Source organism: Ochotona curzoniae, unplaced genomic scaffold (genome assembly GCF_017591425.1).
Source record: "Ochotona curzoniae isolate NIBS_2020 unplaced genomic scaffold, NIBS_Ocur_1.0 contig_2692, whole genome shotgun sequence".
In the NCBI taxonomy this organism is placed as follows: domain Eukaryota; kingdom Metazoa; phylum Chordata; class Mammalia; order Lagomorpha; family Ochotonidae; genus Ochotona; species Ochotona curzoniae.
In genome coordinates, this window is record NW_024465556.1 from 20,821,531 (window position 1) to 20,849,290 (window position 27,760).

General features: G+C 51.3%; 1 protein-coding gene across 26 annotated transcripts in view; it reads right to left on the reverse strand.

The window, feature by feature from the left end:
- Window positions 1-26,138, reverse strand: part of KCNMA1 (potassium calcium-activated channel subfamily M alpha 1) — a 664,040-nt gene extending 637,902 nt beyond the window's left edge. For 25 of the 26 annotated variants that reach the window (XM_040976108.1, XM_040976123.1, XM_040976126.1 and 22 more), the window contains exon 1: window positions 25,022-25,560. In XM_040976108.1, coding sequence (XP_040832042.1) covers window positions 25,022-25,399 — 378 coding nt within the window. In that variant the 5' untranslated portion in view covers window positions 25,400-25,560. Of the gene's footprint in view, window positions 1-25,021 lie in introns of all 26 variants that reach the window. The other variant, XM_040976116.1, reaches the window with a different exon arrangement.
- Between the last annotated feature and the right edge of the window lie 1,622 nt (window positions 26,139-27,760).

Here is a 27,760-nt window from a genome sequence, read left to right on the forward strand (position 1 = left end):
CATGCTGGGTGCTCAGATAAGTGCAGGTAGGCAGGGGTAGAAGCACTGTGACAATAAGTGATTAGACACTCACAGAGGAGTGTCTAATCACTCCTGGAAACCAAGATCGCGATCAAGGTCTACAAGACAAAAAAGCATATATTTGCCTAGTGACATGAGTGAAGGACTGTGATAATAAAAACTAAATCGCTTCCAGAGAGAGCGAGATGGGAATCCTAGTGACTTCCTTGTTTCTCCCATGGGCCTGCCTAGACCCAAACACATCCACTTCAAGAACATATGGAAGACACAGGAGTCCAGAGTCCAGCACCAATACATACTTTCTGCTATGACTGTTGTATGAATTTGGGTGCCCTCCTTTCAGCTGTGTGTTAAACACCTGGTCCCCAAATCCCTAGGTTTAATGGTACTAACGTTAGGGTGGAAACCTAATCTGAGTATAGCATCTAAAGGTGGGGCCTTTGGGAAACAATCAGCCTGGATTAGGTCACTGGGGCAGAGTGACTACAACTAAATCCTGCCGCTTTGTAAGAACAGAGACATGTGCATACCCTGGCCCTGGCCATGTGATGTTATGAGCCACCTGCCACCCCAAGCAGCCATCACCAGATGCCAAACCAGTGGAACCAAGGGATCTTGGATTGTGAATCTCCAAAATATCCTTCCTTCATAAGCAGCTGCCATTGTAGTTAAAACAGTGAAAAGTAGATGATGACACTCCCACGCACCGCCTCAAAGAAAGTGCCCCTTTCAAACTCGTGGCCAGAAATCCAGCACATTATAAGTTGCAAACAACATAGTAGCTCAGCTACCCAAGAAACACCATCATCAGCTTCCCTCCCCTCTTTCGAAATAATTCCTTTCCTCTCCCCCTTTTCCTCCCAACGCAAACAGGAGAATGATAATTATTCTTCAGAACACAGAGGGAGGGGCAAGTGGGAGGCCTGGAATCCAGAAAAATCCAGAGAAAGCAAAATGTAAAGGATGCACACAGAGACGGAAATGCATGAATATTCATTTTCCTTTTCCATTCGGGAAAGGTTCGTCAAGCTCTGTTTCCTGGGAATTCCTTGAGGCACTCATGTGCACCTCGTCACTCTGCCTGGTTGGAGAAGGAAAGGCAAGCAATTTGCCTTGAGGAACTGGCAGCTTATAAGTGAATGCATTCGTAAAAAGTTGTCACCCAGTGCCCAGAGGATCCATGGCACCCTTGTGTCTGTTAGCACTCAATTGGGAAGCAGCAAGTCAGATCCTTCTCCTCTTTCCAGGCAGGGTTCAGAGGCAGGGCACCTTCTTCTACTCCCTGCCAGGAATCAACCTCCTTACCCCACCTTGGCACATCCTTTACACAGCTCCTGGATCCAAACAATATAAGTGCAGAGTCCTCTCTAAGAGACTCAGGGTCAGCTTATTTCTTTACCTACACCTCACTGAGCACAGGTCTGTGACAGCTGTTTAGCCATTGCTGATTACACGGATAAACTGCAAATGGCAAGAGTTCAGGGCCAACACTGTGAGTTAAGCTGCCACCTGTACCACCAGTATCCCATATGAGCTCTCGTTCAGGTCTCAGATGCTCCATTTCTGTTCCAGAGCCCTGCTAATGCAGCTGGGAAAGCAGCAGAAGACGGTCCAAGTGCTTGGGCCCTGTCATCCGTGTAAGAGATTTTGATGGAATTCTGGGTCATTCTAGCCATTTAGGGAATGAAGCAATAGGTGGAAGATTCAGTCTGTGTGTGTGTGTCCCTCTTTTAAATAAGCAAATAAATCATTGTTAAACACTGACTGGACCTAGGGCACAGAGGAATTGTGCACGTTTCTGGATGTCTAGGCCCGTCATTCACCTCTGGGACATCTGTGCGACCACCAGGAGATTTCTTAACCTCTCTGGGTCTCAGCCCCTGGACAACTGTGATCCTTCAGGGCTGCTGTGAAATAATGCCATCTCCAGAGTCAAGTCATCAGCTCAGAACACAGCCCAGGCCAAGCCCTTGATGAACAGCGGTCTCTGCTCCAATCTCCAACTGGCAGACAGAGAGTTAAAACCTTCCAGGAGCCCATAAGCTCAGATTGACCAGAAATGACCAGTAGTCCACTTCCATGCCTCTCTACAATGCACTCAGCCTCCAGAAAAGAACTCAAAGCTAGTGTGGCCCAAAAGCAGGACTCCTGTCTAAGATCAGACCCTCAGAGGAGGTGATAAGTATAACCAGAAGCTCACCAAGGTACATAGGCCAGCTGAGGGGATGCTGAGCCTACAAGCTCACACTGAGGGCATGGCTGGCACTGCACCACCAATGTGCGCATGAGGCAGCAAGCAGGCACCATCATTCCCCCCTGTGCCGCGCTATTATCCCCCAACGTACAGCAAAAGCAATCATAGCGCTGCTCTCCAACAGGATGTTTCCATTTGAGCTCCAAGGGTCCCTCCATCCAATTTGCTGCAATTTGGTTCGTGTAATGAGGAACTTGGCTCCTCTTGCGACAGCTGGTGGATGGCCCAACAAGCATTGGCATATTGAGGGATAAAGCAAGAAGGTAGATGAGGAGAGGAGGAAAAAAGAACATGTTTGTCCTTTCAATCTGACACAGGTAAGGGCTGTGCTGGCAAAAGCTGTTAGCCAACACAGACTCCAGCAGTGCTGACAAAACACCCTTTCTTCTGGGCAAGTCGGGCATGAGACGCTTCAAGAGCACAGTGCCAAGCCACTAGTCTACAACGCAGGGTAAGAGGGGCAGGAACTCTTCAGCTCCACCCCCTCGGTCACCACATCCTGCCACCACCCATTCCAGAGTGGCTGTCTTGGTTGATTGGCCTAAAAGGCTCAACCTGAGCTTTCAAAAGAAGCCACAGAGCACCTACAAGATAAACACCCAAAATATGGACTGAACTCATGTGGACTTAGGCAACTCATTAGCAAGAGGGTACTGGAGACCTATCTGTTGATTCACTCCAGTGTCCACCAAGAACCCATCTTGCGTTGTGTCATGTGCTCAGTGTTGGGAAATAGAGAAGGAACAGCCATGTTTGTCCTGCCCACAGCCCAGTGAACCCATCCTAAAAGACCCACACAGGAGCTTACACTTAGCTTGACAGCCAAGGGTGAGGCCATGCAGAATCCCTAGCGGATTCTAGCCTGCATTTCCCCAACACCACCTCCTCCCACACAGCACCTCGGATGGACTCACAGGTAAGCTTGGGCTAAATGTCATGGATGTGTTTCCTAAACAGCTCTCAGAGGCCAGGGAGACTGTCCTCTGTGGTCTTTATTCTACAGCCAGGGAAGTTGGGGTAGAATAGACCATTTGCCCAATACCACACAGAGCGTGGATGTGAGCAGTAAGAGTTTACTTAACCCTTGGCTTGCCACAAGTACGAGTGGAGAAAGGCATACCCTGTCTCCATCCTCACCCAGCTCTCACTCAACACCGGACTCCCACAATGACTGATGACCTCAAAATCCTCTTCATGGGCCCAGCATAAGAACCAAGTGGCTAAATCCTCAGCTTGCATGCATCAGGATCCCATATACGTGCCAGTTCGTGTCCCAGCTGCTACACTTCCCCTTTGGCTCCCTGCTTAGGGCATGGGAAAGCAGTAGAGGATTGTCCAAAGCCTTGAGACCCTGCACTCATAGGGAAATCCAAAAGAAGCTCCTGGCTCCTGGCTTCAGAATAGCTCAGCTCTAGCCACTGCGGCCACTTGGGGAGTGAACTAGCGAATGAAATGTCTTTTTCTCTGTCTCCTTCTCTGCTTTCTGCCCTTCCAATACAAATAAATAAATCTTTTTTAAAAATCCTCTTCACAGGGCCCGGCGGGTGGCGCAGTGGTTAAGGTCCTCGCCTTGCACGCCCCAGGATCCCATATGGGCGCCGGTTCTATCCCGGCAGCCCTGCTTCCCTTCCACCTCCCTGCCTGTGGCCCGGGAAAGCAGTTGAGGATGGCCCAAAGCTTTGGGACCCTGCACCCACGTGGGAGACCCAGAAGAGGCCCCTGGCTTCGGACTGGCATAGCACTGGCCGTTGCGCTCACTTGGGGAGTGAATCATTGGACGGAGGATCTTGCTCTCTGTCTCTCCTCTCTGTATATCCACCTTTCCAATAATAAAATAATAAAAATAAATCTTTAAAAAAAAATCCTTTTCACAGCCTAGCCCAGGATTATAACAATATGTCAACAAGCAAAATAATTAAGTAAGTCAAAATAAACTTGAGATTAGAGAAGGCAGTAGGCAGAAAAGAAAGATGATTGGAAGTCTTCTGGGAGGGGTTTTGAGCTCCTGATAAAGGACAAAGTCAGGACAAATAGCAGGTGCTTTGCAAACCTTACAACAGGTGTCCAACCTGCATGTCTCAATGGATCAGAGTAGCCCAGATCCTGCATAGGGGACAGTACAGACTAAGGAAGAAGCCTGCCACCCTACCAGGCAGAAACACTGAGGCCAGAGATGAGTGTGTCCTTGTCCTGAGGAGCTGGAAGCAACCCTTGGCCTGTCCACCAGCCCCCTCCAGGCCCTCCCTACCCTCCCTTCAGGCTCCCAAGCCTTCCCACAGACCCTTAACCTTGGGTGCCCTTGGCACTTTCCAATCCAGCCATGGACTCCATCTGCATAAGGCCATGGAGGAATAGATGACACAGGATATGTGGCCTATGAGAAAAATCCAAACTGCGTGTAAAGCACAGCCATGAGAGATCTTCTGCATTGCCCCTCCCATCCCCACTTCACCATTGGGCAAACTGAGGCCCCCACAAATTAAACAGTTGGAATCCGAGTTCTTCTTTCCCCTCTCCATGTCCTCCTGCAAGGAATGGACCACCATTCTCTTTTGCTCTCAATTCTGCCCCAGTGGAAAAGCACAATTGCCTCATTGTTGGCCCTTCTTGGGACGAATGTCTAGCCCTGGGTGCCATACTGCCTCCAGCCTGCAGAGCCAACAGCCTCATCTTCCCCGTCTCAGTGGTGTTCTGGAGGAGAGGGCCCTAGAATGACAATGGCCTCACTCAGCAGGTGGTATTTATTGAGCACTTACCAGGTGCTAAGCGCCCCTTTAGTCCTCACAAAAACTCAGCATGGAGAGTATCTTTAGCATTCACAGTTTACAATGCAAGAAAGAGCTTGGCAAAGTTAAGTCAATTGGCCAAGCCACAGAGCTAATTGGTGTAAAGTGGGGCTAGGATTCAAATCCACTTTTATCTAACTCCAAGTTAGGCTAGGGAGTTCACAACATTGAATTTAAGAGATGAAAGTTAACATTCGAAGTAAGCATGGCCACACTGCCTTTGGGATTAGGAGGGGACAGTGTATTAACTTTAAGGCCATGTTGCCAAGACTCAAAGATTCTCTGTGACTGTCCTTTGAAAATCACCTTACAAGCCACTCAGGCCACCAAAGTGGATAGTCCATCATGACACACTGGGGACACAAGACATAACCCTACCCACCGCCTAGAAGCCTCTTCCTCTTCTAAAATCAGACGGAGAGATGTCAGCTCAGACAACACTCAGAGACTGCATGACACTCAATCCACCTGTTCTAAGTTAGAGAATCTCATCCTTTCAAGTGAGGATGGAAGCATTCACTCTCTCAGGCCTGCATTTATTTCAAAGTACTTTGTGATGCTGGACACCTGCTTTGTGTTGCTAAGGAAACAGCGATGAGCACCAGAAGGTAACTGTCCTCAAGGCACTCAGCCTGGGGATATTTCAGGCAACTCTGGTCATCCCTGGACACGAATAATGGGAAATAGACAGTCCCTGGCACCAGAGATGCCACATCCCAGAAAGAGAAATGGGCCTGGGACCCAATCTGGCTAAAGCATGGCAGAGGATTATGATGGCAAAGTGACCAATCAACTAAGACGCTAAGGTTCATGTTAGTAAAATAAAGTGTAGCCGCCCAGGGATCACCAAATTAAAACAGCAATTATACTCAGCACTTGGTGGGTCACAGGTGCACCTTATCCTCCCAATAGCCCCATGTAGTCACTACAACTATTATTAGTCTCACTTTCCAGGTTTCATGACTGAGGCATGGAGAAGTGAAGCAACTACCCAAGGCCCAAAACTCATCAAGCAGCAGAACTGTGAACAAAGGTCCAGGAGAATGGGCCCAGGTGCCACGCTCAGGACACGCACAATGAACAAATAAAATGAGAGATGATGCTCCCTTAGATATTCAGGTTCTGGCCCACTGGATTTTAGAAAAGCAGCCTTCCTGCTCACAGTGTATCCCAGCTTCTCAGCAGTGCACTCAAACTGCTTAACATAAACTTGGAACTGGATAGAATGGGCTACAGTGAGGTAGCATTTCCGAGACTAAGGCACTTCGTATAGGAACAAGACAAAGAGTGTGAGAACCTCTGCCCTCATCTAACTTCTGCTCCTAATGCTCCAAGCAAACAGCCACTCAAGATGACAATCAAAGCAGAAAACTCCAAATGGCAGAAAACACATCTGAATCCTAAGGCCAAGTACAGGTAACTGGAACCCATGCATGACCCCTTCCCACAGTGGAGAATGAGTAGTGACAACCATCCTGCAACAGCCAGGGTACACCCTTTTATGGAACATGGTCAGAGGAGGCAGTGAAGACCCTGAATTCCTTTGTTTCTGAAGATGTTTAAGAAGGATGATGCCCGCCTCCCACACCTGAGTGTCTGGGTTTGAGCGCTGCCTTTGGCTCGCTCCAGACTCCAGCCTCTTGCTGACACAGATTCTGTTCTGGGAGGCAGCAACAAAGGCTGGAGTGGTTGGACCCCTGCCATCCACATGGGAGACCCAAACTGAGTTCCCAGCTCCTGGCAGCTGCCTGGCTTGACTCCAGTGGTTAAGGACATAAATGTAAGTGAGCTAGTAGATGGGAGCATGCCTGCTCCACACAAACAGATCAATAAAAATGAAACAGAGTAGCTTACTAGCTGAAGGCAGGGATAAGGGAAAGGGGGCACTGAGGGAAACCCGGAGCAGCCCCTTGGGCAAGTGACAGCCACAGGAGCCTCTACTCTTGCTCACCCATAAAATGTGCATAATGATGCCACCATCTTGATGAGATGAAAGATGTACACAGCTCAGCAGTGCAGTTCACAGAAAGCCAGGCAACCCCCAGGTCTGTTATTGAGTCATGATGACAATCACTGATGACAAAGCCACCCTGGAGCAGCAGCATTCCTCCACCTGGGGGCCATTGCTGCGGTCTGAGTGTCCTCTAAATCTACTCCAAGCTCCTCCCGTGTGCAGTGACCACATTTCTCAGCATCCCCTGCAGCTATGATCTGGACCAGTGGATGGTGTAGGCAGAAGTGATGCAAATGACATCCAGAAACACCCACACTCAAGATTATCCCCATCGGGATCCTTACTTCTTATTCCTTGCCTGCCAGACAAGAAGCAAGAACAAGGCCCCCCTACAAGATCCCAGTTCCAGAAAGGACTGAGGGCCCTTGGATGACTCCACAGAGCAGGTTCTCACACATCCTAACACACACACACACACACACACACACACACAGAGTACCATATGTGAGCAACATGTCAACGTCTGCTAAGTCACTGGCACAGGGAGATTCCTTGTTACAGCAGCTGGCCATACCTCACATGTCCCTCTTGGCTTTCATTGGCCAATGCATGCACCCATGTCCACCATATGTTCAACAGAGTGATCAGCAGCTACAACTGGCTCATTGTGGTGATGGGAAAGAGCCAGGAGTAGCCTAGTAAAGAGAAGGATTTCCCTTTCAAGAGCAGCACTACCTGTGCTTGTAGGGACCCTTCTAGGTTCTCCAGGAAACAGTGGGGTGCATCGGGAAGGGGGTGGTCTTGGAAACAAGCATATCAGAGTTCATATCTATCTGTGACTTACCCAGTAAAGTGACTAAACTTCTATTAAATTCCAATGAAACATGCAAACCAGGACCTGTTTCCTGTTGTAGGGGATCACGCTGCTATCTTAAAATTGACCAGTGTGTGGGTAGGTATTTATTCCATGCATTACCAACATGGGCTTTTTTTTTTTTCCTTTCTAGAGATCCATCTGCCAGAACACCTGTGAATAAATGAGACCCAGTTACATGCGAGGGAAAACGGAAGACAAGGAAAGAGCTCTAGCAGAATGAGGGCCCAGAGGTACAAAGTCATCCAGTTTAGTGAAAGGAAGGTGATCCCATGCGCTGAGGGGAGAGAGCTTGGGAAAGAATTCCAGGGGAAGCAAGAGAAAGCCAAAGAGCAGAAACTGGACCCCACTGGGGACAGGTATTTGGCCACTCGCTAATTGCCATAAAACAAAATCAGCCCAAACACAACAGCTTCAAACAATCAGTGTATTTTGCTTATGATTTTTAAGTTGGATATTCAAATATTCATGGGAGGATCAGCTGATTAGTCCATCTCTGATCTGTATCAGCAGAGGTTGAAGGAACTAGCTCCAATGCAGTCTCCAATGCACGAGTGTGTGTGTGTGTGTGTGTGTGTGTGTGTGTGTGTGTGTGTGTGTGTGTGTGCATGCATGGGTGCATGTAGCATCTCATTCTATGGCATGCACTGTGCACTTCTATCACAGCATGGTGGTATCAGGCTACTCAGATTTCATATGGTGGCTGGGGCTTCCCCAAGAGCAAGTGTCCCAAGAGATCAAGACAGAAGCTGTAGGAGCTCCCCGATGTTACACAGGTGCCCCCTTCACTGCCTTCTACTGGCCGCAAGCAAACCACAGTCAGCCCTGTTTCAAAGCAGACTACCCAAGGGTGTGAACACCTTGGAGCTAGGCACCTTTGAGGACCCATCTGCAGGACCAGCTACTAACAATGAGTAAATTAACTACCTCTCACTGACTACCTGCCAGGGCCACCTCTACAGCTCTGTCCATCAGGAGCTTGTGGCAAAGGAGGTCTGCATAGAAAGCAAGGATGCAGGGGCCAGTGTGGTGACTCAACTAGCCAATCCTCTGTCTGCCAGTGCCAGCATCCTACACAGGCACCAGTTCATATCGAAGCTGCTCCACTCCCTGCTTATGGCCTGAAAAAGCAGTAGAGGGTGGCCCAAAACCTTGGGACCCTGCATCCATGTGGGAAACCCAGAAGAAGCTCCTGGCTCCTGGCTTCGGATCAGCTCAGCTCTGGCCATCGTGGCTGTTTAGGGAGTGGACCAGTAAATGAAAGATCTTTCTTTCTGTCTCTCCTTTTCTCTGTAAATCTGCCTTCTCAATAAAGATAGATAGATAGATAAATAGATAGATAGATAGATAGATAGATAGATAGATAGATAGATAGATAGATATAGAGAAAATCTTTTTTTAAAAAAAGCAGGGATGCAGTATCAGATGGGGGATCCCCACTCAGGACAGTGAAGGGAGAGAGAAAGCAGGCTAGGGCAGGACCAGGAGGCTGTTCAGGGTACAGGAACACCCCCTGAAAAACATGAGCTAAGCCCTGAAAGATGGAGGGATAGAGGCTTGGGAGGCCACCTGTGAGGCCACCTCCCAGCCCTCTACCATGTCTGGACCAAAGGGATGCTGCTCACAACTGGGAGCTCTGTGCAGACACAGACAGCAGCTCCTCTGCTGCCACTAGGCTGTGCCCCAGGCCCAGGAGTCTGCCCGATGCACTGTGCTTGGAAGAGGCAGTAAACCCTTGGCTTGTTTCTCTGGTTGAACCTCCTCACCCTGCACCAGCAGCAAAGTCAGTTACACAAGCACCCTTGCCCCAGTCTGCCAGCCTCCCTGGATCAGGGTCTGGCCACCAGGTCTGCACAAGGCAAGCCTGGGCTCCCACTGCCATTTTTCCACATAGGCACAGGATGCTCTACTAACAAACACCTGGGGACAGAAGGGGCCATGGGAGGGAGTTTAAAAAAAAAAACACACAGTTGGCAACAGAGGAGCTTTTCTAAATCATCAGAGTCTAGTCAGTCCTTGTCCATGAGCTGTGGGGACACACAAGTGCTGGCACCTGAGCATGCACCCTTTGCAAAGACTCACATGTACACCAAGTGTGGGGGCCGAGAGACCACCCAGATCACAGCAGGGGTACTCAGTGGTCAAAAGGCATGGAAACAGCATGCTACGGGGCTGGGCAGCAAGGTGGCCAGGCAGAGGATACTGTCCCACCCCCATGTCACCAGTGGACCCTCTCCAGCTACCCCTTCTCAGACCACTTTCTGTCTCCTCTACCTTCTCTGAATACAAATTTGTGATTTTTCTTTTACATGTTTTGTCATTAAGAATTATGGGCCTTGCTCTGTTTCTAAGCTTCCTATGTATTTTTTACCAACCCAGCTAGACACCTGGATAAGACCCATGTTTGGATGTTCAGACTGTGCACTGCACAACTCCAGAGGGCATCACACGTAACCACAATGTGAAAGGTCCCGCAGGAACCACAGTGTGGCTGCTGGCATCGCCTGAGAGGAAATGATGTCTTCCATGACCCCCAATAACCTGGGGAAAGAAGAGCCATGCTAATACGGATTTTCTTACACACCAATGGGTGTCCTGCTTCCAAATAGTCCAATGCACAGGGCTCCGCAGGCACAAGACCACAGTGGTCTAAGAAAGAGATCCATAACGAGACCCGCTAATGCATTTCCAGGCCAAGCAAATGGACGTAGCCAAGGAATCATTTTCAAAGTCAAAGGAAGATTCATAACCACTGAGTGAACTACCACTGCTTCCCCTCCAGGAGCAGATTAAATTCCCCATGCCACCAACATCCACATGCACTTGGTTTTAGCAGTGAAGGGATTTGGGTATATTTATTCCTCTTTCATATAATCAGCATTATTTTACTAACACAGTTTCAGAATTTGAGAAGGGAGCAGAAAGCATATGGGGATAATAAAAGCATGTCAGTTCACACCAGAATGCACAGATCCCAGGTTTAATGACAAGACTGAGGGGGCTGATATAACAGCCTATAGGTGATACGACTGCCTACAACACTGGCTACCAAATGAGCACTGCTTCCAGTCCTGGCTGCTCCATTTCCAATCCAGGTCGCTGCTAACGTGCTAATGGTCCAAAGACTTGTTTTCCTGACACTTCCAGGGGAGACCCAGATGAAGCTTCAAGCTCTTGGCTTGAGCCAGGACCAGTTCCAGCTGCTGCAGCCACCTAGGGAGGAAACCAGTGGATGGAAACTCACTTGTTCTTGCTCTCACTCACTCTCTCCCTTTCAAATAAAATCTTTAAAACTAAAGTATCATAAGTGATGGATGCCATATTTTTCTGCTCCCCCATGAGCCCAAACATCCATGTATGCACACAGAGATATCCTTCAAGTTTTTTAAAAAAATCTTTGTATTCTCTATTCTATTCCTAAAATATTCATAATATATCCAAAATATTAATATTAAAAGCAGTGGGCCTAAGCTGTGGTTGCAATTACACAATGCATACAAAGAGCTTACTCAAAGCTTGTGATCCAGGGGCTGGCACTCTGGAATAGAGGGTTAAAGGCACTGTCTGTGATGCCCTCATCCCACATGGGCATCAATTTGAGTCCCTGCTGCTCTATTTTTGATCCAGCTCCCCATTAATGTGCATGGGAAGGCAACAGAAGTCCTCAGGACCCTTGGAGCACAGGGAAGATCTGGAAAAAGCTTCTGGCTACAGCTTCAGACTGGCCCAGCCCTGGCCCGTACAGCCATTTGGGGAGTGAACCAGCGTAAAGAAGATCTTTTTCCCCCTCTCTGTAACTCTGCCTATCAAATAAATAAATAAACCCTTAAAAAAAAAAGAGCTGGCAACCCAAAACAGGAAGAAAAGTGAGAATGTCCTTTGCTTTGGTTTTCAATCTGTAAAATGGGATTTGCAAAATTGCCTCAGTGAGACACAGTCACTCCAAACTTCCATCAAGCCTGCATGTACAGGAACCCCTCAGTCAAACTTGATTTTCGTTTTCCTCAGTAACAACATTGCACACAGCCTTCTTAGGGCAAAAACACCCAGAAAGTCTGAGGCTCCCTGAAAGGTCTGAGAGGGAAAAGAAAAAACAGGCTTTGAGACAAGGTTTCAGACACTGTGTCCATGTGCACGACAGGTGATGGATGGGGCACAACAGGGCCCGCAGGTCCTGTTTAAAATGAATTCTGTCTGAGGTCAGGAAGCCAAGAGAAGGAGTGATCAGGCACTGCTGAGGCAGGGCAGAAAGAACAGTGCTGTCTGGCTTGCTCATTTGCGTTTGCACCATTAAAATGGTTTGGAAGTCCAAGTCCTGCCTGGAGTTTAAATAGCATCATCCCTGGAGATAGCTGTTTCGGTTTCATTGCAGTCTGTGTTCATAGAGAGTACAAATAGAAACCTTGGTGATTTTATTAGTTTCCATGCAACTCAGGAGAAATTTGCATGATCACATTTCGACTCCAGACTTAAAGAACCAATGAAAATTATCATGCCTTCACTGCCTGTCATACCAAAAGGAAAAGGTTCCCAGAGTTTCTCAAATCCCTGTCATAGCTGGCTCGTGGCTGTAAATCAAGCATTTGGCATTGCTGCTGCAATTACTACTGTCTACAGTTTTAGCTGACTTTAGAAGAAATATGAGGAGGCTGTCAGCTACCCAAGAAGATTTAGACTAGAGCAGTCTACATTGTGGCTCAGGGGATTAAACCACTGCTTGAAATGCTGGCATCTTATCTGATAGGGTCAGTTCAGTCCCAGCTGCTCCACTTCTGATTCAGCTCCCTGCTAATGAGTCTGGGAAAGCAATGATGGATGATCCAAGAACTTGGATCCCTGCCAAGCACAGGGGAGACTTGGATGGAATTCTGGGTTCCTGGTTTGGGCCTAGCCCAATGTCAGCCATTGTGGCCACTTGGAAAGTGAACCAGCAGATGTCAGATCTGTGTGTGTGTGTGTGTGTCTGTCTATCTCTCTGAAACCCTGCATGTAAGTAAATGAATCCCCTTCAGAAAAAGTGCTAAGCTACACTGCAGAGACTTTAAATGCAGAAGCATGTTTCAGTCTAGGCTGCTTCCAGTCCTAAGCATCCACCAACTCACCTAATAACATCCCAAAGGCCACCAGTGCTCTGTGAGCCTGTGGGGTGTTGGCATCATGGATCTGCATCAGCTAAAAACAGTAGTGACCAAATGGATGCCATGTGACACATGAAAACAATTCCAGAAAGTTCTGAGGCACCAGCTGCTTACTGTTTGTGGGGTACTGAATCTGAACATCATCCCTTCTGCCACTTGCTCCTTTGCCGAAGAAGATGGGGTCGTCTTACACCTGCTTTCCACAGTGGGAAGGCTCCATGTTACGGGTGCAAGGCAACAGTGCTGGCTCAGCACTGCCTTTCAGAGTGAGTTAACACAAAAAAAGAAAAAATCCAGGGCTGAAACAATGGCTCATTGGCTAATCCTCCACCTGCAAGTGCCAGCATTCCATATGAACGCTGGTTGGAATCCTGGTGATTCTGCTTCCAATCCAGTTCCCTAACAATTGGCCTGAGAATGTATCAGAGAAGTGCCCAAAGCCTTGGGCCCCTGCACCCATGTGGGAGATGAGAAACACAGTCCTTTCTCCTAGCAGACCAGACTGGCTCTAAGCATTGCAGCTACTTAGGGAGTGAATCAGCAGAAGGAAGATTTCTCTTCCTGTCTCTACTTCTCTCTCTGTCGTTCTGCCTTTTTCAGAGAAAAATAAATGTTAAACACAAAAGAAAAGAATAAGTGGGGCAACAGAAGTCAAGGTCAGCCAAGTGCCTCTCCAAGGCTGCCATCCTCAAAGGAGGAATGGACACTGCCCCCTACCAACACCAGAGTGCCATGGTACAGCACCAGGGAAGTTTTATCTTGGGGCCCAGGTTGCGGCACAGTGCGTTAAGACGACACCTGCAAGACTGGCATCCTACGTCAGAGCACCAGTAGGAGTCTTGGCTGCTCCACTTTCAATCCAGCTCCCTGCTAGTGCACCTGGGAAGGTAGCAGAAGATGACCCAACTGTGTGGGTACCTGCCACTCATGTGGGAGACGAGGGAGGAGCTCCAGGCTCCTGGCTTCAGTCTGGCCCAGGCCCAGTCATTACCACCATTTGAGGAATAACCAACAGCTGGAAGGTTTCTTTCTCTCTATTTATATCATTCTACCTTATTCAAATCAGTGTTATCTTTTCAAATTACTGGGGTAAAAAGGAAGGAGTGAGGCAGACAGAGAGGGTAAGGAAGAAGGAAGAACGTATGCTCGTCTTAGAACTGTACCTATGAATTACATTATGTTTATTCTCTATTTTAATAAAAGTTTTAAAAAGAAAAAATGATCTTTCCTAGTGGTAAACTACACACAACATAAAAATGTACCCTCTTCCACATGTCTGGCAGTAAGCCGCGCTGTGCTGAGTACCCTGCAGCATGGCCCTACACCCCCACATGACAAGTACCCCCAGAAACCACCACTCCACTTCTACGTCTACCGGTTCCACCACTCTGGGTGCCTTCGGCAGGTGAAATGTGTCTTTCTGTGTCTAGCCTAAGGTCCCCCCTGTTCTTTCATGCGGCTGCATGTCAGTTCTCTCCCTTCTTTTTAAAATGTTTTTAAAGATAGATTTATAGAGAGACACAGTGAAAGAGAGGTCTTCCATTCACTGGTTCACAGGGTCACTTGCCAAATGACAGCAATGGCTGGAACTGAGCTGAGCTGATATGAAGCTAGGAACTAGAAACGTGAGGACTTGAGCCACCCTCCACTGCTTTCCTAGGCCACAGGCAGGGAGCTGGATAGGCAAAGAGCAGCCAGGACTAGAACAAGCATCCGTATGGGATACCGACACTGCAAGGTGCAGGATCAGAATGCTGAGCTACAGTGTAGGGCCTTCTCTCTCCTTTTCAAAGCTGAAAGGAACCTCAGTACTTGTCCTTACAGCACTTTATTTTATCCATTTACCTATCAATGGATACTTGGGCTGCTTCCACTTTTGCCCACTGTGAATATGCTGCTGTGAACTAGGATATAAAATGACACCTGAATCCCTGCTTTTAATTAATTTTTTTAAACACCCAAAGTGGAATTGCTGGATCATCTGACATAATTTTTAATTTTATTTGAAAGACACTGCATTTCACAGTGTCTACGCCCCTTTTGCATTCCCAAGAACACTATACAAAGGGCTCGAATTTCTCCACATCCTCATCACCACTGTGACTCTATTCTGGGGCTTCTAATAGCAGCCACCCTTACAGGTGAGGTGTCCTTTCATTTTTATTAATGCCTCTGCATGGCCTACATCTTCCTCAATGAACACATAGTACACTTAGGATCCAGGACAAAAATGTAAAACAGTGAAGTTGAAAAATAAACCTTCAGAGAAAATAGGCTCTGAAAGAACTGCACAAATGGATTTCTTTTTTAAGACACGGGCAAATTACTGTGCTCTCTCGTGGGCTGAGCCGGAGACACGGTTCCTAAATTCCATGAGAATCCAGCAGCCCCATCAGCTGTGGCTGCCACGGTCTACAGAAGGAATGGGCCGTCATTCAAGGGCAGCTCGCACAATCCCTCCAACCTCTGCTCCCAGAAACACAAAGGAGAGGAAGAACAATGCAGAGCCATTGGCAGCTCTGTTGGTCATCAAAGTCCCCAGCTCTCGGATAAGTCCTCTCATCTTCTCCCCAAACTTGAGATCTCTTCCCTTGGAGTTCTCCATGTGAATGCCACTGGAGGCCACATGTCCCGTTGCAAAGCCGCAACGGGTCCTCCCAGCAAAGCCACATGAAGAGAAAGCAAGACAAAGAGGGCTATTTCCCCAGACGAGTAGCACTCTGCCCAGTCCCACATCAAGCACATGAAGATTCCCTGCAAAGCCATGGCCCCCTTGCCATCTAAGCCGGAGGGACACAGGGGGCCCTATGCTACCGGCTAATTAAACAGATTTAAAAAGCTTACATGTTCCAAGGGAAGTTGGTCTTTACTGAATGCTTCCCTCCTTGGAAGTGAGGTCATTTGACATGATTTATTCATGAAAACAAAGGTAAAGGACTGAACACACAATCCATTCATTTATCTGTTTATCCAACATCTAACACCCAGAAGGGAAAATCTCTATTCCTTAGTATTCCTTAGTGTGAACCTTTCCCTCTACCTCCACTCCCCCTCAGCTACTCCTCCTGTATGCTTGCTTTCTCTCCTTGGTTCATTCTGTTTAGCAAGCAAAGGGAAATCACAGCAAAGGGACACAGCCAAGATGATAGGACACGAGATGCACAGGTGAGCAAGGAGCAACCTTTCAACCAGAGCAACAACTGCAAGCTGACTATCCCTCAACCATCTGAAACTCAAAAATACCTGAGACCTGAACTGTTCCAAATCCTGAGAGTTTTCTAGCACTGTCATGATGCCACAAGTGGAGAATTCCACATGGGATGAGTCCTGGCCAGAACTCAGGTGCACCAGAAATGTCACACAAAATGAAACCCAGACAGTGTGTATGAGGTATACAAGAAACATAGATGTGTTTCAGGTTTGGTCTTGAGTCCCAATGCCAAGATACCTTGTTATATAAAAGCAAATATTGCAAAACCAAAAAAAAAATCAAAGAAACCCCACTGTTGGTATCAAACATCTCAGGGAAGGGATACTTGGCCTTTATACTCCAAAGATACCAAAGGGGGCACCTTTTTTCTCTCCTTTAAGTTCAAAGGAACTGACACCAGGAAAGCAGGGTCCAACTCTATCCACCCAGCAAAGGATCAACACCCTGCATCTGGATTATTGGCATGATGGCAAAATGACATCTGCTCTTGGCCAAGGCCAAGCTAAACCCAGGGAACACAGGACACATGTCATTGATAAGGAGACAACCTCATGGCCCAGAGACAGCCAAGACCTCCATCCACAGCTCCCAACAACACAGCACAGATCTTGGCAAGAAGTCAATGACCAAAGCTTCTCACAAAGGGGCAGGAAGGAAATCTCGCAGTCTCGGAGGGAGGGAACCATTGGGGAGCCATCAGAGAAGAAGGGAAGGTTCTGCATGGGAATGCTACAAGCTGAGGTCCTTCTACATCTCAGCAGTGTAGACAGCTGAAGCTATGCAGGGGCTGAACTTCCCAATGTGGGATGGAGTGAGAATCGGAAACCTGTCATCCACCAAGACTTGCTCTGGGTGTCCAGGAGACAGGCCAGAGCAAAAAGAGGCTGGAACAAGGAGAAAGATCGTTCAAAGTTCATTCTTAGGCGGGTTAGTCTTCAGCACCCTGCAACAATGCAGTAGATGGTTTTCAGGACTGGGGAGGAAGCAGCACTGGGAAATCTCAGAACACCCTACCTGTATGACTAGACTTACAACTTCCAATGTGTCTATGAAGTCATTACATCAAGCCCATATGCATGGGCCACTAACCTGCAAACTTCAAATCCTCAACCTCCCTGGTACTCATGCCCTAACCAGTTCATCCCAATCTCTAACGAAAGGACAAAAGAGCAACAACCAGGCAGGACATGGGACAACAAGATAAATAATCATCTTAAACATTCAACTTAAGCCCATGTATTGGAATCCCAGCAGCTGCTGCTAACTGGCTTTCCCATGATGTGCAAAGATGCAGCGACACTGTGACTGAACTGTCTGGTGTAGTCTGTAGTGACCTTGGGAAGAGGAGCACTGGAAACACTGCCTTGTAAACTCCTGCAAAAGACACTGTGTCCCAGACAGCAGCAGCCAACAGACGAAAAGCAGTGATAACTTCCAATCACAAATCTCCAAGTTGACGTTTCTGAAAAAATAAATAAATAACCCTTCTCCTCCAAATAAAAGGAAACTCCAATAAAGGGGAGTCCCCTTTGAATGACTTCTTGCCCAGATGGAACTACTCCTCCAAAAGTGAACACCACCAAGGTTCCACAAGAGCCCTGCAGAGTGAGAAGAGCCGGGAAGAATGCTCCAAATCCATCAGAAAACCTGGTTGCGGGTGAGTGGGGGGTGGGGTGGCAGCCAGCAGACCAGCATAAAGAATAGATACTAAGCAAGATGTTTAAATAATTCTGCTCGGGCCACGTGGAACAGCATCAGTTACACAGGTAATGAGATCTTACAGGGGGATGATTCCAGGACTCGGCTCGACGACGTTAAGGATACGTTAAGGATCTCCATTCTGGCCCAGAAGGTGCCAGTTACAGTCCCAACTGGCAACTAAACATAATATCTCAAAGACAATCAATCACCCAACAATGCCAGAACTAATGCCATCGCCACTCTGAAAAAGCCATTCTTTTGCAACTACCCTCCCTGCCTCCCACCACCACCTGATTCATCCACCTCATGAAACAACTGCCAATCATGAACGAAATCCTTGCCATCCCATGGTCAGGAGACATGGGGTGGCATGAATAATTAAATTCCAGAAATGACTCAAACACCATTTTGACACCATAGTTTCTTCATAGCCTTGAACAAATTACCCAAAAATAGCAGCAAAATGGATTTGCACCCACCACCTTCCCAGCCAGCCCCAGCTAACCAGAAAGAGCTACCCCAACACACACACACACACACACACACACACAGAGTAACTATTTCTATGACTGTCTGCAGGTAACTCAATCTAGACGTGTCCACGCCCATGACAAAGTGATTACTGCCCCCTTTGCATCTGGTCAAGCCAAGGACCTGAGCACTCAGCATTTAGTGTGCCGTGCAAACAAAAACAATCACCAGAGGAACTCAGCAGAACTCTGTGTGGGGGTGAGGGGTGAGAGGAGTGTCCAGCTAAGCCCTTCTCTCTGGCTGCTCCAGAGGTTCATGGCTAAGGTTTATTCCAGATTCTCCCCTCTGACAAAGGGAACAACATAAAAAGCAGCACCTCTCCCTGGTCTGGTGGCCGAAGGAGCAACCTGCACTTGGCATTTGCAGGATTTCTTGGGAGGTGCAAAGGATGGATGCAGCACAGCAGTGTCAGATGTCTCTACCCCGCAACCCACGCGAACACTCACTCAACAGCCAGGGGCCAGGCCCAGTCCTTTGAAGCTGAACTCTGCATTTGGGAGGGAAGGTCCACCCACCCAGGTCCCTGTGGAAAATAGGGCTCGCAGTTCTGCAGGATGCTGACCTCAAACCCTCCGGCGGGAGTGGTCACCAGCCGGCTTCCCGGAGCCTCACTACCATGCAACCCTGGCTCCACCACCAGCCTTTTAATTTTGTAAGAAGGTGGTTTGGCTGAGCTGCCACCCTGGGCTTTGGGAAGCCGCACCCCTTGCAGTGTGACCAGCTGGCGCGAGTGACAGCCCACACACTGATGGGCAATATGTAGACCACACCCTGTAAACTCCGGAACGCCGCCCTGGCTGTCCCAACCCAAGTTCAAATCAACAGCGCTTTTGTGGAGTTCCCTGGGCACAGGCACCTTAAGCAATCCACTTTAGCACGAAGCGTCTGGGCCACATGGCAACTCTCTGGCACCCACACCCTTCCTCTTCTCCTTGCCTTTTCTCCACAGGAGAGCAGGGAATTTCCATGGTTAAACGCAGGCCTGTTGGCAGGGTTGGGATGCTGGAGGCTGAAGGAAGGATCAGATCCTTGCTCTCAGAGTATACTCAGCTCAGCGAGCAACGACAAAGTGCCAGACCCCCAGGCCCCTCCAGGCACCTTCTGAATCAGAATGTGTTTTATTAACTACTCCTCGGGGGACTCCTGTGCCTGTTCTGGTTTTGAGGAGCCCTAGGACAAGCAAGAAGAACTTGGATATACCAAACAACTGTCCCAAATGCTAAGACACCCCGCCTGGGTATGGCCAGGGCCAGGATGCCAGGCATGCCAGAAGCATTCTGAAAAAGAGAGAGAGAGATGCTCTTGATCATCTCTCAGGGCACACGGGAAGGTGATGGAGCTCCAGGGCCTTTGCAGGAGGCCCAGGCTTGACCCAGCAGCACCACACACATACTCAGCACTTTCACCAGCACCGTGAAGGTGCCCCTCCAAGAGCTCCACAGCTCTAAAGTCCCGCAAAGGTGGTGTCGGCTGCTGTGATTCACAGGCTAGCGGGGCCACTGCCGGTGTGAGCCAGGGCACTTCCTCATGGCTTCGAACCAGCCTTCTGTGCCAAGGCAGGGAGAGGAGGTGAGGGAGAAAGCCCCCAAAGCAAACACTGACTTCTCATTGCAGGGGAGACAATAGCAGGAAGGCAAAGAGAAGGCTGACTTGGCCTTGACTTTGGAATCCTTTCTCCCTCAGGCCAAAAGGTGAGGCAGTTTCCCTCTAGACTCAGGGCTGCTTGATGCTGTCCTCTGGGCACCTGACACCAGGCCAGCCCTGAGCCTGCAAGAGAAGGCACAGGGTCTTCCTTGGATACACCATCCCTTGGAGTTCCTGAGAGGTGTCCTCCCCACCGCACCCCACCCCTACCAGGAAATTGTACTTTATTGCTCTCCCCAAGATGGAGGCAAAAAAGCTGAGGCACAAAGCAGTGAAGTCCTTGTCCGAGGTCACAGGCCGATTGCTGACCTGACCCCCAGGCTTTGGTTAACCGGCATCTCCTCTACCAGCAGGACTCCTCGGTGACCCTCCAAGGAGGGGAGCTCAGCTGTGCCAGGACTGTTGATGTCTGTTCCCAAGGAAACCTCAAGGGCAAGTGCCCCACAGAGCACGCTTTCAGGAATGCTGGCCGGCTGGTGGTCAAGGAAAGGCCGGTCTGGGTGCAGACCACTTCAGCCAGGGCATTGAAACATCACTTAGGGGACAGGTGGGTGAGCCGCAGGCTTAGGATGCCAGCAATGGCATTCTGTTGCTCCTAAGGTCAAGACGCTGAACAGCCCCCTCCCCACCTACCTAATGCCACAGGGTTTCTTTTTGCCAGTCTTACAGCCCTGGGATGCCCCCATTCCTCACCCAAGCTGTCACTGCATGTCCAGTGATCTCCAGGCCATCAAACATCAGCCCTCTTGCCACATCTTCATCCACATGAAATCCTCCTGGGGCTGTGTGCCCCAAACCTCTGGCCTTTCAGCAGGCAAAAGTCCTGAGTTCAAGTCACAGTCTAACCTCACCTGGCAGTTCGACCCATGACAGTGACCTCCAAGCTCCTTCTGGCTCAAACATCCTGTTAGTTATCATCTGTAACCCTCACAGGCCAGAAACCCGGTACACAGGGAAGCTCTCATGTCCAAGAGGCTGCTCAGCCTGAGAGAGCTTTGAAGCCTTCACTGCCACGTCCTGTAGGAGCCCTGCACCAGCTGTACCGTGTGCCATTTGTAAAGATGAGAACAAGGCCAGATACCACTGCCAGCCAAAGATACCTGCTCCTGGCACGAGATGCCTGCTCATTCCTTACTCAGGGCATGAGATGGACAATTGGAACCCAGGTATGTCTTACTGCAGGGTCTTGTCCTAAAGAGTCCATCTCTAGGAATACACAAGCTCGCCAGACAAAAGGCCAAGTCAGGTGCAGCTTCCCTCTGGGACCCAGGATGCAGAACCTGGGACCCCAGAGAGTCTCCGTGGCTGTTCCAAGGAACCAAGGGCAAGTATCCAAAGGTCATCCGGTGCCGCTGACCCCTGCTTGGCATATTGAGCCAAGAAGATGCAGCAGGGCCAACCTTGAATGAAGAGCCCCGAGGACCTGAGGCAGCACTCCAGGCAGACCCTGGGTGACTATCAAGCCATCACAGGATCGGAGCAAATGTGCTGTTTCCTCAGACACCTCAGTAAGTCACAATTCACAGAACACCACCCGCCCAAAAGTCACACACACAGCTTAGACAAAGTACAGACGCGGGTCCGTGCAAGCCCCAGGCAGGCCCCTCAGCCAGTCTCAGCCCCTCAGCAGGTTGGCCTGAGTCTCTACACACATCTAAAGAGCACCGGTGGGGAGCAGCAGAAGGGGACAAAGGCACCTAAGCGTTCTCACACTAGGTTCCTGAAAGAACTGCTGCGGAATGGCAAAACCACATTCCACCCAGTGCTTTAACTCCTCCCACTCTCCTCCAAGGGCTCACAGGGCAAGAGGGGCAGCCAGAAGTTCCAGAAGCCAACCCCTGCATGTTATACGGACACCGTCTTCAAAGTCATGGCCTTATTCAGGCACACCTTGTGCCGGAACAGCTCTCTGCTCGCCACTGTCTTGCATCCCACTTGGACCTCCACACGTCACCACTGAATGAAGGGGGATCCCTAATGAATCCCAACAGGATTGGGGGTGGGAGGACGGGGGCAGGACAGGACACAAGCAACAATAAGGACAGCAGAGAACACAGCACTGGGAGTGATGGTGTCCATGCCACCAGCGGGAAAATGCAGGCAAGTTTTCTTTTACATATTTCAAAACAGTGCACACAGCTCTCTGTTCACAAGGCTAAGGGCACTCGCAGTACTGCTAAGAAAAAGTGCCACGATGCCCGTCCAAGGTCTGGGGGACCTTTGATCCACAGGAAGCTGCGGTCCCAGAAACAAAATTTCTCCTGCTTCAGGCACTTTCCTCCTTCAGACTTCTCTCCCGGGAAACCAAAAACCTGCCTTCCTCCCAGCCCCCAGTCACCCCACTACCCCCTACCCGCTTCTTTGGGGCCAAATGAAGATGAAGGTGAGAGGGTCTGAGGGCTGGGAGGAGGTGGTGGAAAGTCACGAGATCTGCTCAGGAGAGCTGGCACTAAGATAGTTCTGATAAAAACTTTAAGCCAAAAGCATTCTTCTAGGTGGATAATACTTGGAAAGCAAAAAAAAAAAAAAAGACCCAAAGAACAGGATTGCAAAAAAGAATGCAGGTCCCCTGGGGAGAAGTGGAAGCTTATAAATGGCCTGACTTGCCATTACTGGGTATAATGAGATGACTACGGTACAGAGTTGAACTGTATCGAGAGATTCAGAGCATGCTTCTAAATGGACTGTGATGTCAGAAATACTCTGATGTCATTCTACACGAGCCTCGCGTCTCTCCAATCATCCCCTGCCCCAAACCCATTCCTCAGAGCAGCTCCCTGTGAGGTCCACACAGGCAGTCTGTCTTCAAATGATCATGGTTAAGCAGCCTCTCTGCACAACCTAACAAAAAGTATGCTGCTTGATGGCCACTAAGGACAGACCTTCTCCACGAAGCGGGTGGTTTCTCACAGTGCAACAATAAAATCCTGCCATCACAGAAACACCACAACTTACTTTGACTCACTGAAAAAAAAAGTTTGCATGATGACCCAAATTAGCCACTTTCTGAAAAGAAAAAAAAAATAGGCTTTTTAACTTTTTAACAAGTTCACCAAAATTGCTCCAACTAGAGAACATTTTAGACATCTGCAATTATGAGCTATCCTTCTCCTAACAGATACTGCTGTGAATGGAAAGAAGGAAAGGAGGGAAGGGAGAGAGAAGAGGAGAGAGAGGGAGGGAGAGAGAAGAAGAAAAGAAAGGAGAAGAGAAGAGAAGAGAAAAGAAAAGAAAAAGGGAAGAAAGAGTGACAATGCCAGGACTGAGGGCTGTGTGGAGGAGGTGGAGGAGATGGGGTGTGTGAGGGAGAACAAGCTCTGAGTCAGGGCTGCAGGAGGCAGGCTGGGATGGCAAGGGGACTGGGGTCTTGAGGCTGGGAGTTAGGACTCCACTGAATATAGGGGCATCACTGCGCCGTGCGACTCTGAGAAGGGAACTACAAAGAAAGCTGCCCCCCCCAACCCCTGGGGGCTTCACAGAGCAGGAAGAGAATCTTGGTTTGCCTTCTCCCTTATTCCACCACCGCACACCGGTATTTTCCAAAACACAAACGAGCACCACCACCCAACACCATGGATAATTAATGACCCAGAGAGGGAGCCCAGGCGACTGAGAGCTCCGGGTCACCCCTTTGGGTTTTCTGCTGGGCCTGCACCCCTAAACCCTGGCTTCCCAGTTTCTCTCCTCAGCAACCAGCAGAAGCTGCTACAAGTTGCTGCGCATCCAGTGCAAGTTGGAGGGGTCCCCAGGTGAACTTTACTGGAAAAGGTGTGAGCGTGGACTCCTCCATGGGGGAGCTGTGCTGTAAGGTCTCCTGGGAAGGGAATCACCCAAAAGGCAGGCAGATGGTTCCTTTACCCTCGCGTTTCCAGGTCTTTCTCACTCTGCAGTTTTCTATTCCTGCTGCCCCTGCAGCCCACCTCACTTCCACCCCCCACTACTAACCGCGGGGGGGAAAGCAGGAGAGGGCATCCCTAGGGAGTCGGCTCTGGCCAGGCTGTCTGCCTAGCAAACCTACACATCCAAGATGCAGCAAGCCCCGGTGCGGGTGGGCGCCCACGCCAGGAATAGCTCCAGCCAACAGCCAACCACCTCCTGTTCGCTCCAAGGAGAGGCGCTGAGGCCTCGGCCGCCTCCTGGGCAGACCTCCCGCTCCAGCTGGGACACTACTGGTGGTATTTCCAGGGACCCCTAAGTGGGTGGCCTGGGGAGAAGAGTACTCAGGTACTCAGGCCTCGGAGGAACTTGGGGTTGGGGGGTAAGAGCTCGGCCAGAATATCTAAGGGACAACGCTAAAGGTGCCACCAGATTTGCCACCTCCACATTCCCGAAGTGGCGGCCCCAGGGGTTACCTACAGTACTGGGATGGATCGCCTCAACTTTCTCTCGCCCCCTGAGCGCCCCCACTTTCTCCAGTCACCTCCTTCCCCCATGGGAGTTCCTGGCGTAAAACATTCTCCCTTGCCCCCACCCGAAAGATCTTCCTTCTTTCTGACCCCACAAACTCAGCTCCCCAACAGGTTCCTGAAGTGCGAAGGCTAATGGGCTCCCCCACATGCCCACCCCAGGCCCACCCACCAGGAGCCCCCAGCGGAGCCGTGCAGAACGCGCACCCAGCGTCCCGGCGACCACCCCGCGCGTCAACACCCGGGCGGCGCGAGACCCCTTGCCCGGGGCTGGTCCGCAGCCGCCTCCAAGCCGAAAATAAACACGGGGACGTGGACGGGGTCGGGCGTCCGCGTACTGGGGCGCACCGGTCGGGGGCAACTCCGCAGCCCCAGCGGCGCGCCGCCTGCTGCCCTGACCCGAGGGCACAGGGTGCGCGGCAGCGGCGGGGATGGCGGGAGCCAGGCGCTGCGCGGAGTGGGGGCCGAGCGACCCGGACGCGGGGCAGTGGCGCGCGTTACCTTCGCCTTGCCCCCGCAGTGGCAGCAGACGGTCCACAGGTACTTGAGCGTCCGCCAGAGCAAGATGATGAAGAGGCCCCCGAAGAAAGTCACCATGGAGGAGGCCAGGAAAGCCCACCACATGCGCTGGCCCCGGCTGTCGCACGGCACCTCCATGGTCACCGGGATGATGAGCGCATCCATCTTGGGCTCGTGGACCGAGGACGAAGAGGAAGAGGAGGAGGAGGAAGAAGAGGAGGAGGAAGAGGAGGAGGAGGACGCGTCTAGGCTGAGATGGCTCGCGTGGATATTGCTGCTCATTCTAAGACCGCTGCCTCCGCCGCCGCCGCCGCCGCCGCCACCGCTGCTGCCGCCGCCGCCGCCGCCACCATTTGCCATAGCTAGCAACGGGCGGCCGGCGCAGGGGCTCGGGGGAGCTCCTCCCGCCGCCAGCGCCACCCCGAGCACCCGTCAACAGCCATGTTGCTGCTGCTGCCGCCGCCGCCGCGGGGCGCGGGGAGGGGGCGGGGAGGCGCCGGGCTCGGGGCGCTGTGCGCGACCTGGCGGGGCGCGCCGCGATATATACGGACAGCCGCCGCCCTCCCCCGGCCACCCGCCCGGGAGGGGCAGGGGGAGGGGGAGGGGGCGCACGGGCGGCTCCCCCTCCCCGGCCCGAGTCCCCCTCACCTGGCGCTGCGCCGGCCCCGAGCGCGCAGAGCCCAGGGGGCGCCGCGGGCCGCCCGCGCCCGGGGTCTGCGCCGCCCCCGGGCCCGCCCCGGCTCCGTGCGCTGGCCCGGGTGCCCTAGGCGACGCTGCGCCGTGCGCCACGCGTGTGCGCTGCGCTACGCCCCGGCCGGGGACCCCCTTCCGGTGCGCCTCCCGCGACGCTCGCCAGTGGTTCAGGGCTTCTTAGGTGACAACTGGTGAATAATGGTTCATAAGCCCCCTCGGCCCGGGGGGGGGGGGCCTTCAGAACCAGCCCGCCTCCCCCGGTTGCGCTTGGCTCCCGCTCGCCGCCCCTGGGAGCGCCGGGCCGCAGCAGGTTCACCCAGCCGCCACCGCCGCCGCCCACCGGCCCCTACTTCTGGGACCCCCGAGGCGCGCTGTCACGCCGCCAAGCCTCCTGGGCCTCCTCTCGCTCTTCTCCCTTGTCTCCTCCGGCTCTTCCACGTCCTCGTCCTCTCCGCCTGAACCTCTTCTGCGCGCGCCCCGCGCTCCCCGCAGCCGCCAGCAGCAGCAGCTGCTGCAGCAACTGGAGCGGGCGCGGGCTCAGGCCGCCTGAGGCGGGAGGGGAGGAGGCTTGCCGCGCCGGTTCCCGTGTTCCCAGGCTGGGCAGGAGGCAAGCATATCCCCCAGCGGCTGCCCGCCAAGCGCCGGTGACCCCAGGCCGCGGGGTAGAGCGACCCTAGCCCAGGCGCATAGCCGGTGCCTCTCTCCAAGGTGCTGCGCCCCCAGGCGAGCGCTGTGGGGTAGCTGGGGAAAACAGCGAGGGGTTCCCGAAGCTGACCAGTTTTCCTGGTAAAGCCCCTGGTAGGGGGGTCAGCTGTTAACTCGATGCCACAGACCCAGGGACTCGAAAGCGAAGACGACCTTTGCCCCGGGAAACACCTCCAATTTCCATTTGTGCGGCTCCAGGATGCCCCTATGCCCCTCGAACAGCTGAAGGGCAGCACTGTCCAGGAGACCAGCAGGTGATCTGTGGCCTGTGACAGCAGCAGGTGGTTTATTTTTCCCCCTTTTCCTTATGCAGCCACAGAGACTGCCTCCAGAGAGTGGGTTGGGATGATCCTGGAGACGGCGCCGGGAGTGGTGTGGGCTCTGAGGGCCTGCGGGGTTCACTCAAGGGCCGTCCCGTTATCCAGTGTCAGACTCCATCTAACCACCGTGTGAGGAGGGCAGCAGGGAGACGCCCACTCTGTCCTCGTTCAGGTTCACCTGTCTGCGGAATGATGGAGGAAGAGGCTGGGCTCTTCCAGTGATCCCCTGCTCCCCAACCCTGGGGAAGCCCGCTTGTGACACTTGTAGACTCGCTCCTCCCTTGAATGCCATCCTTCCTCTGCCAGCAGCTGGATCTCAGGTGTCTCCAGAGCCCGATCAAATGAAGACAATCACACTCTTCCCTCTTGCCCAGTGATTTCCTCCCCAAAGTTTCTAGCTCATTAGTCTCAATCTAATTGGAATTCTCAGGTTCCTTTCAGCTTTCTTTCAGTAAAGACCCAAGTTAGCACCCTTAACTTCTAGGCTGGGTCAGCCTGTGTCAACCCCAGCACCCCTCACCAACGGAGGCCTGGCTGGGGCTAGAGGCTGTAGGGACTGGGGCAGCCTTTCCATCCTGACTCAGAGCTTGGGATCCCCATCCACGCCCATGTAACAGAGACTGAAGCCACAGAGGGAGTGAGGAGAGAGGGGAGGAACTGAGAGTTCTAGACCCAGATGGAAACAGGAGCTGCTCTGGAAAGTGAAGTCACCCCAGACTGCCTCTGTGTCTTCAGGTGTGAGCATGGGACTTCTTTGTATGACAACCACCTTGATGATCCCACACACACGAGGGTCCTGTGTCCTCCAGCGCTGCCGTTGGGGACAGGCAGGAAGGTGGTTGTGGCTCTGGCCTTCTAAATGGCTGCCCTGCATTGCATTCATGCCTCAATGTGTACATCAGGGACATGAAGGGACCCAAGATTCCAGATTTCAAAATAAAATACTCATAACAGTTCAAGAAATAAATAAAGCAGCAGAGAATAGGACTGGCTTCTCAGTGGG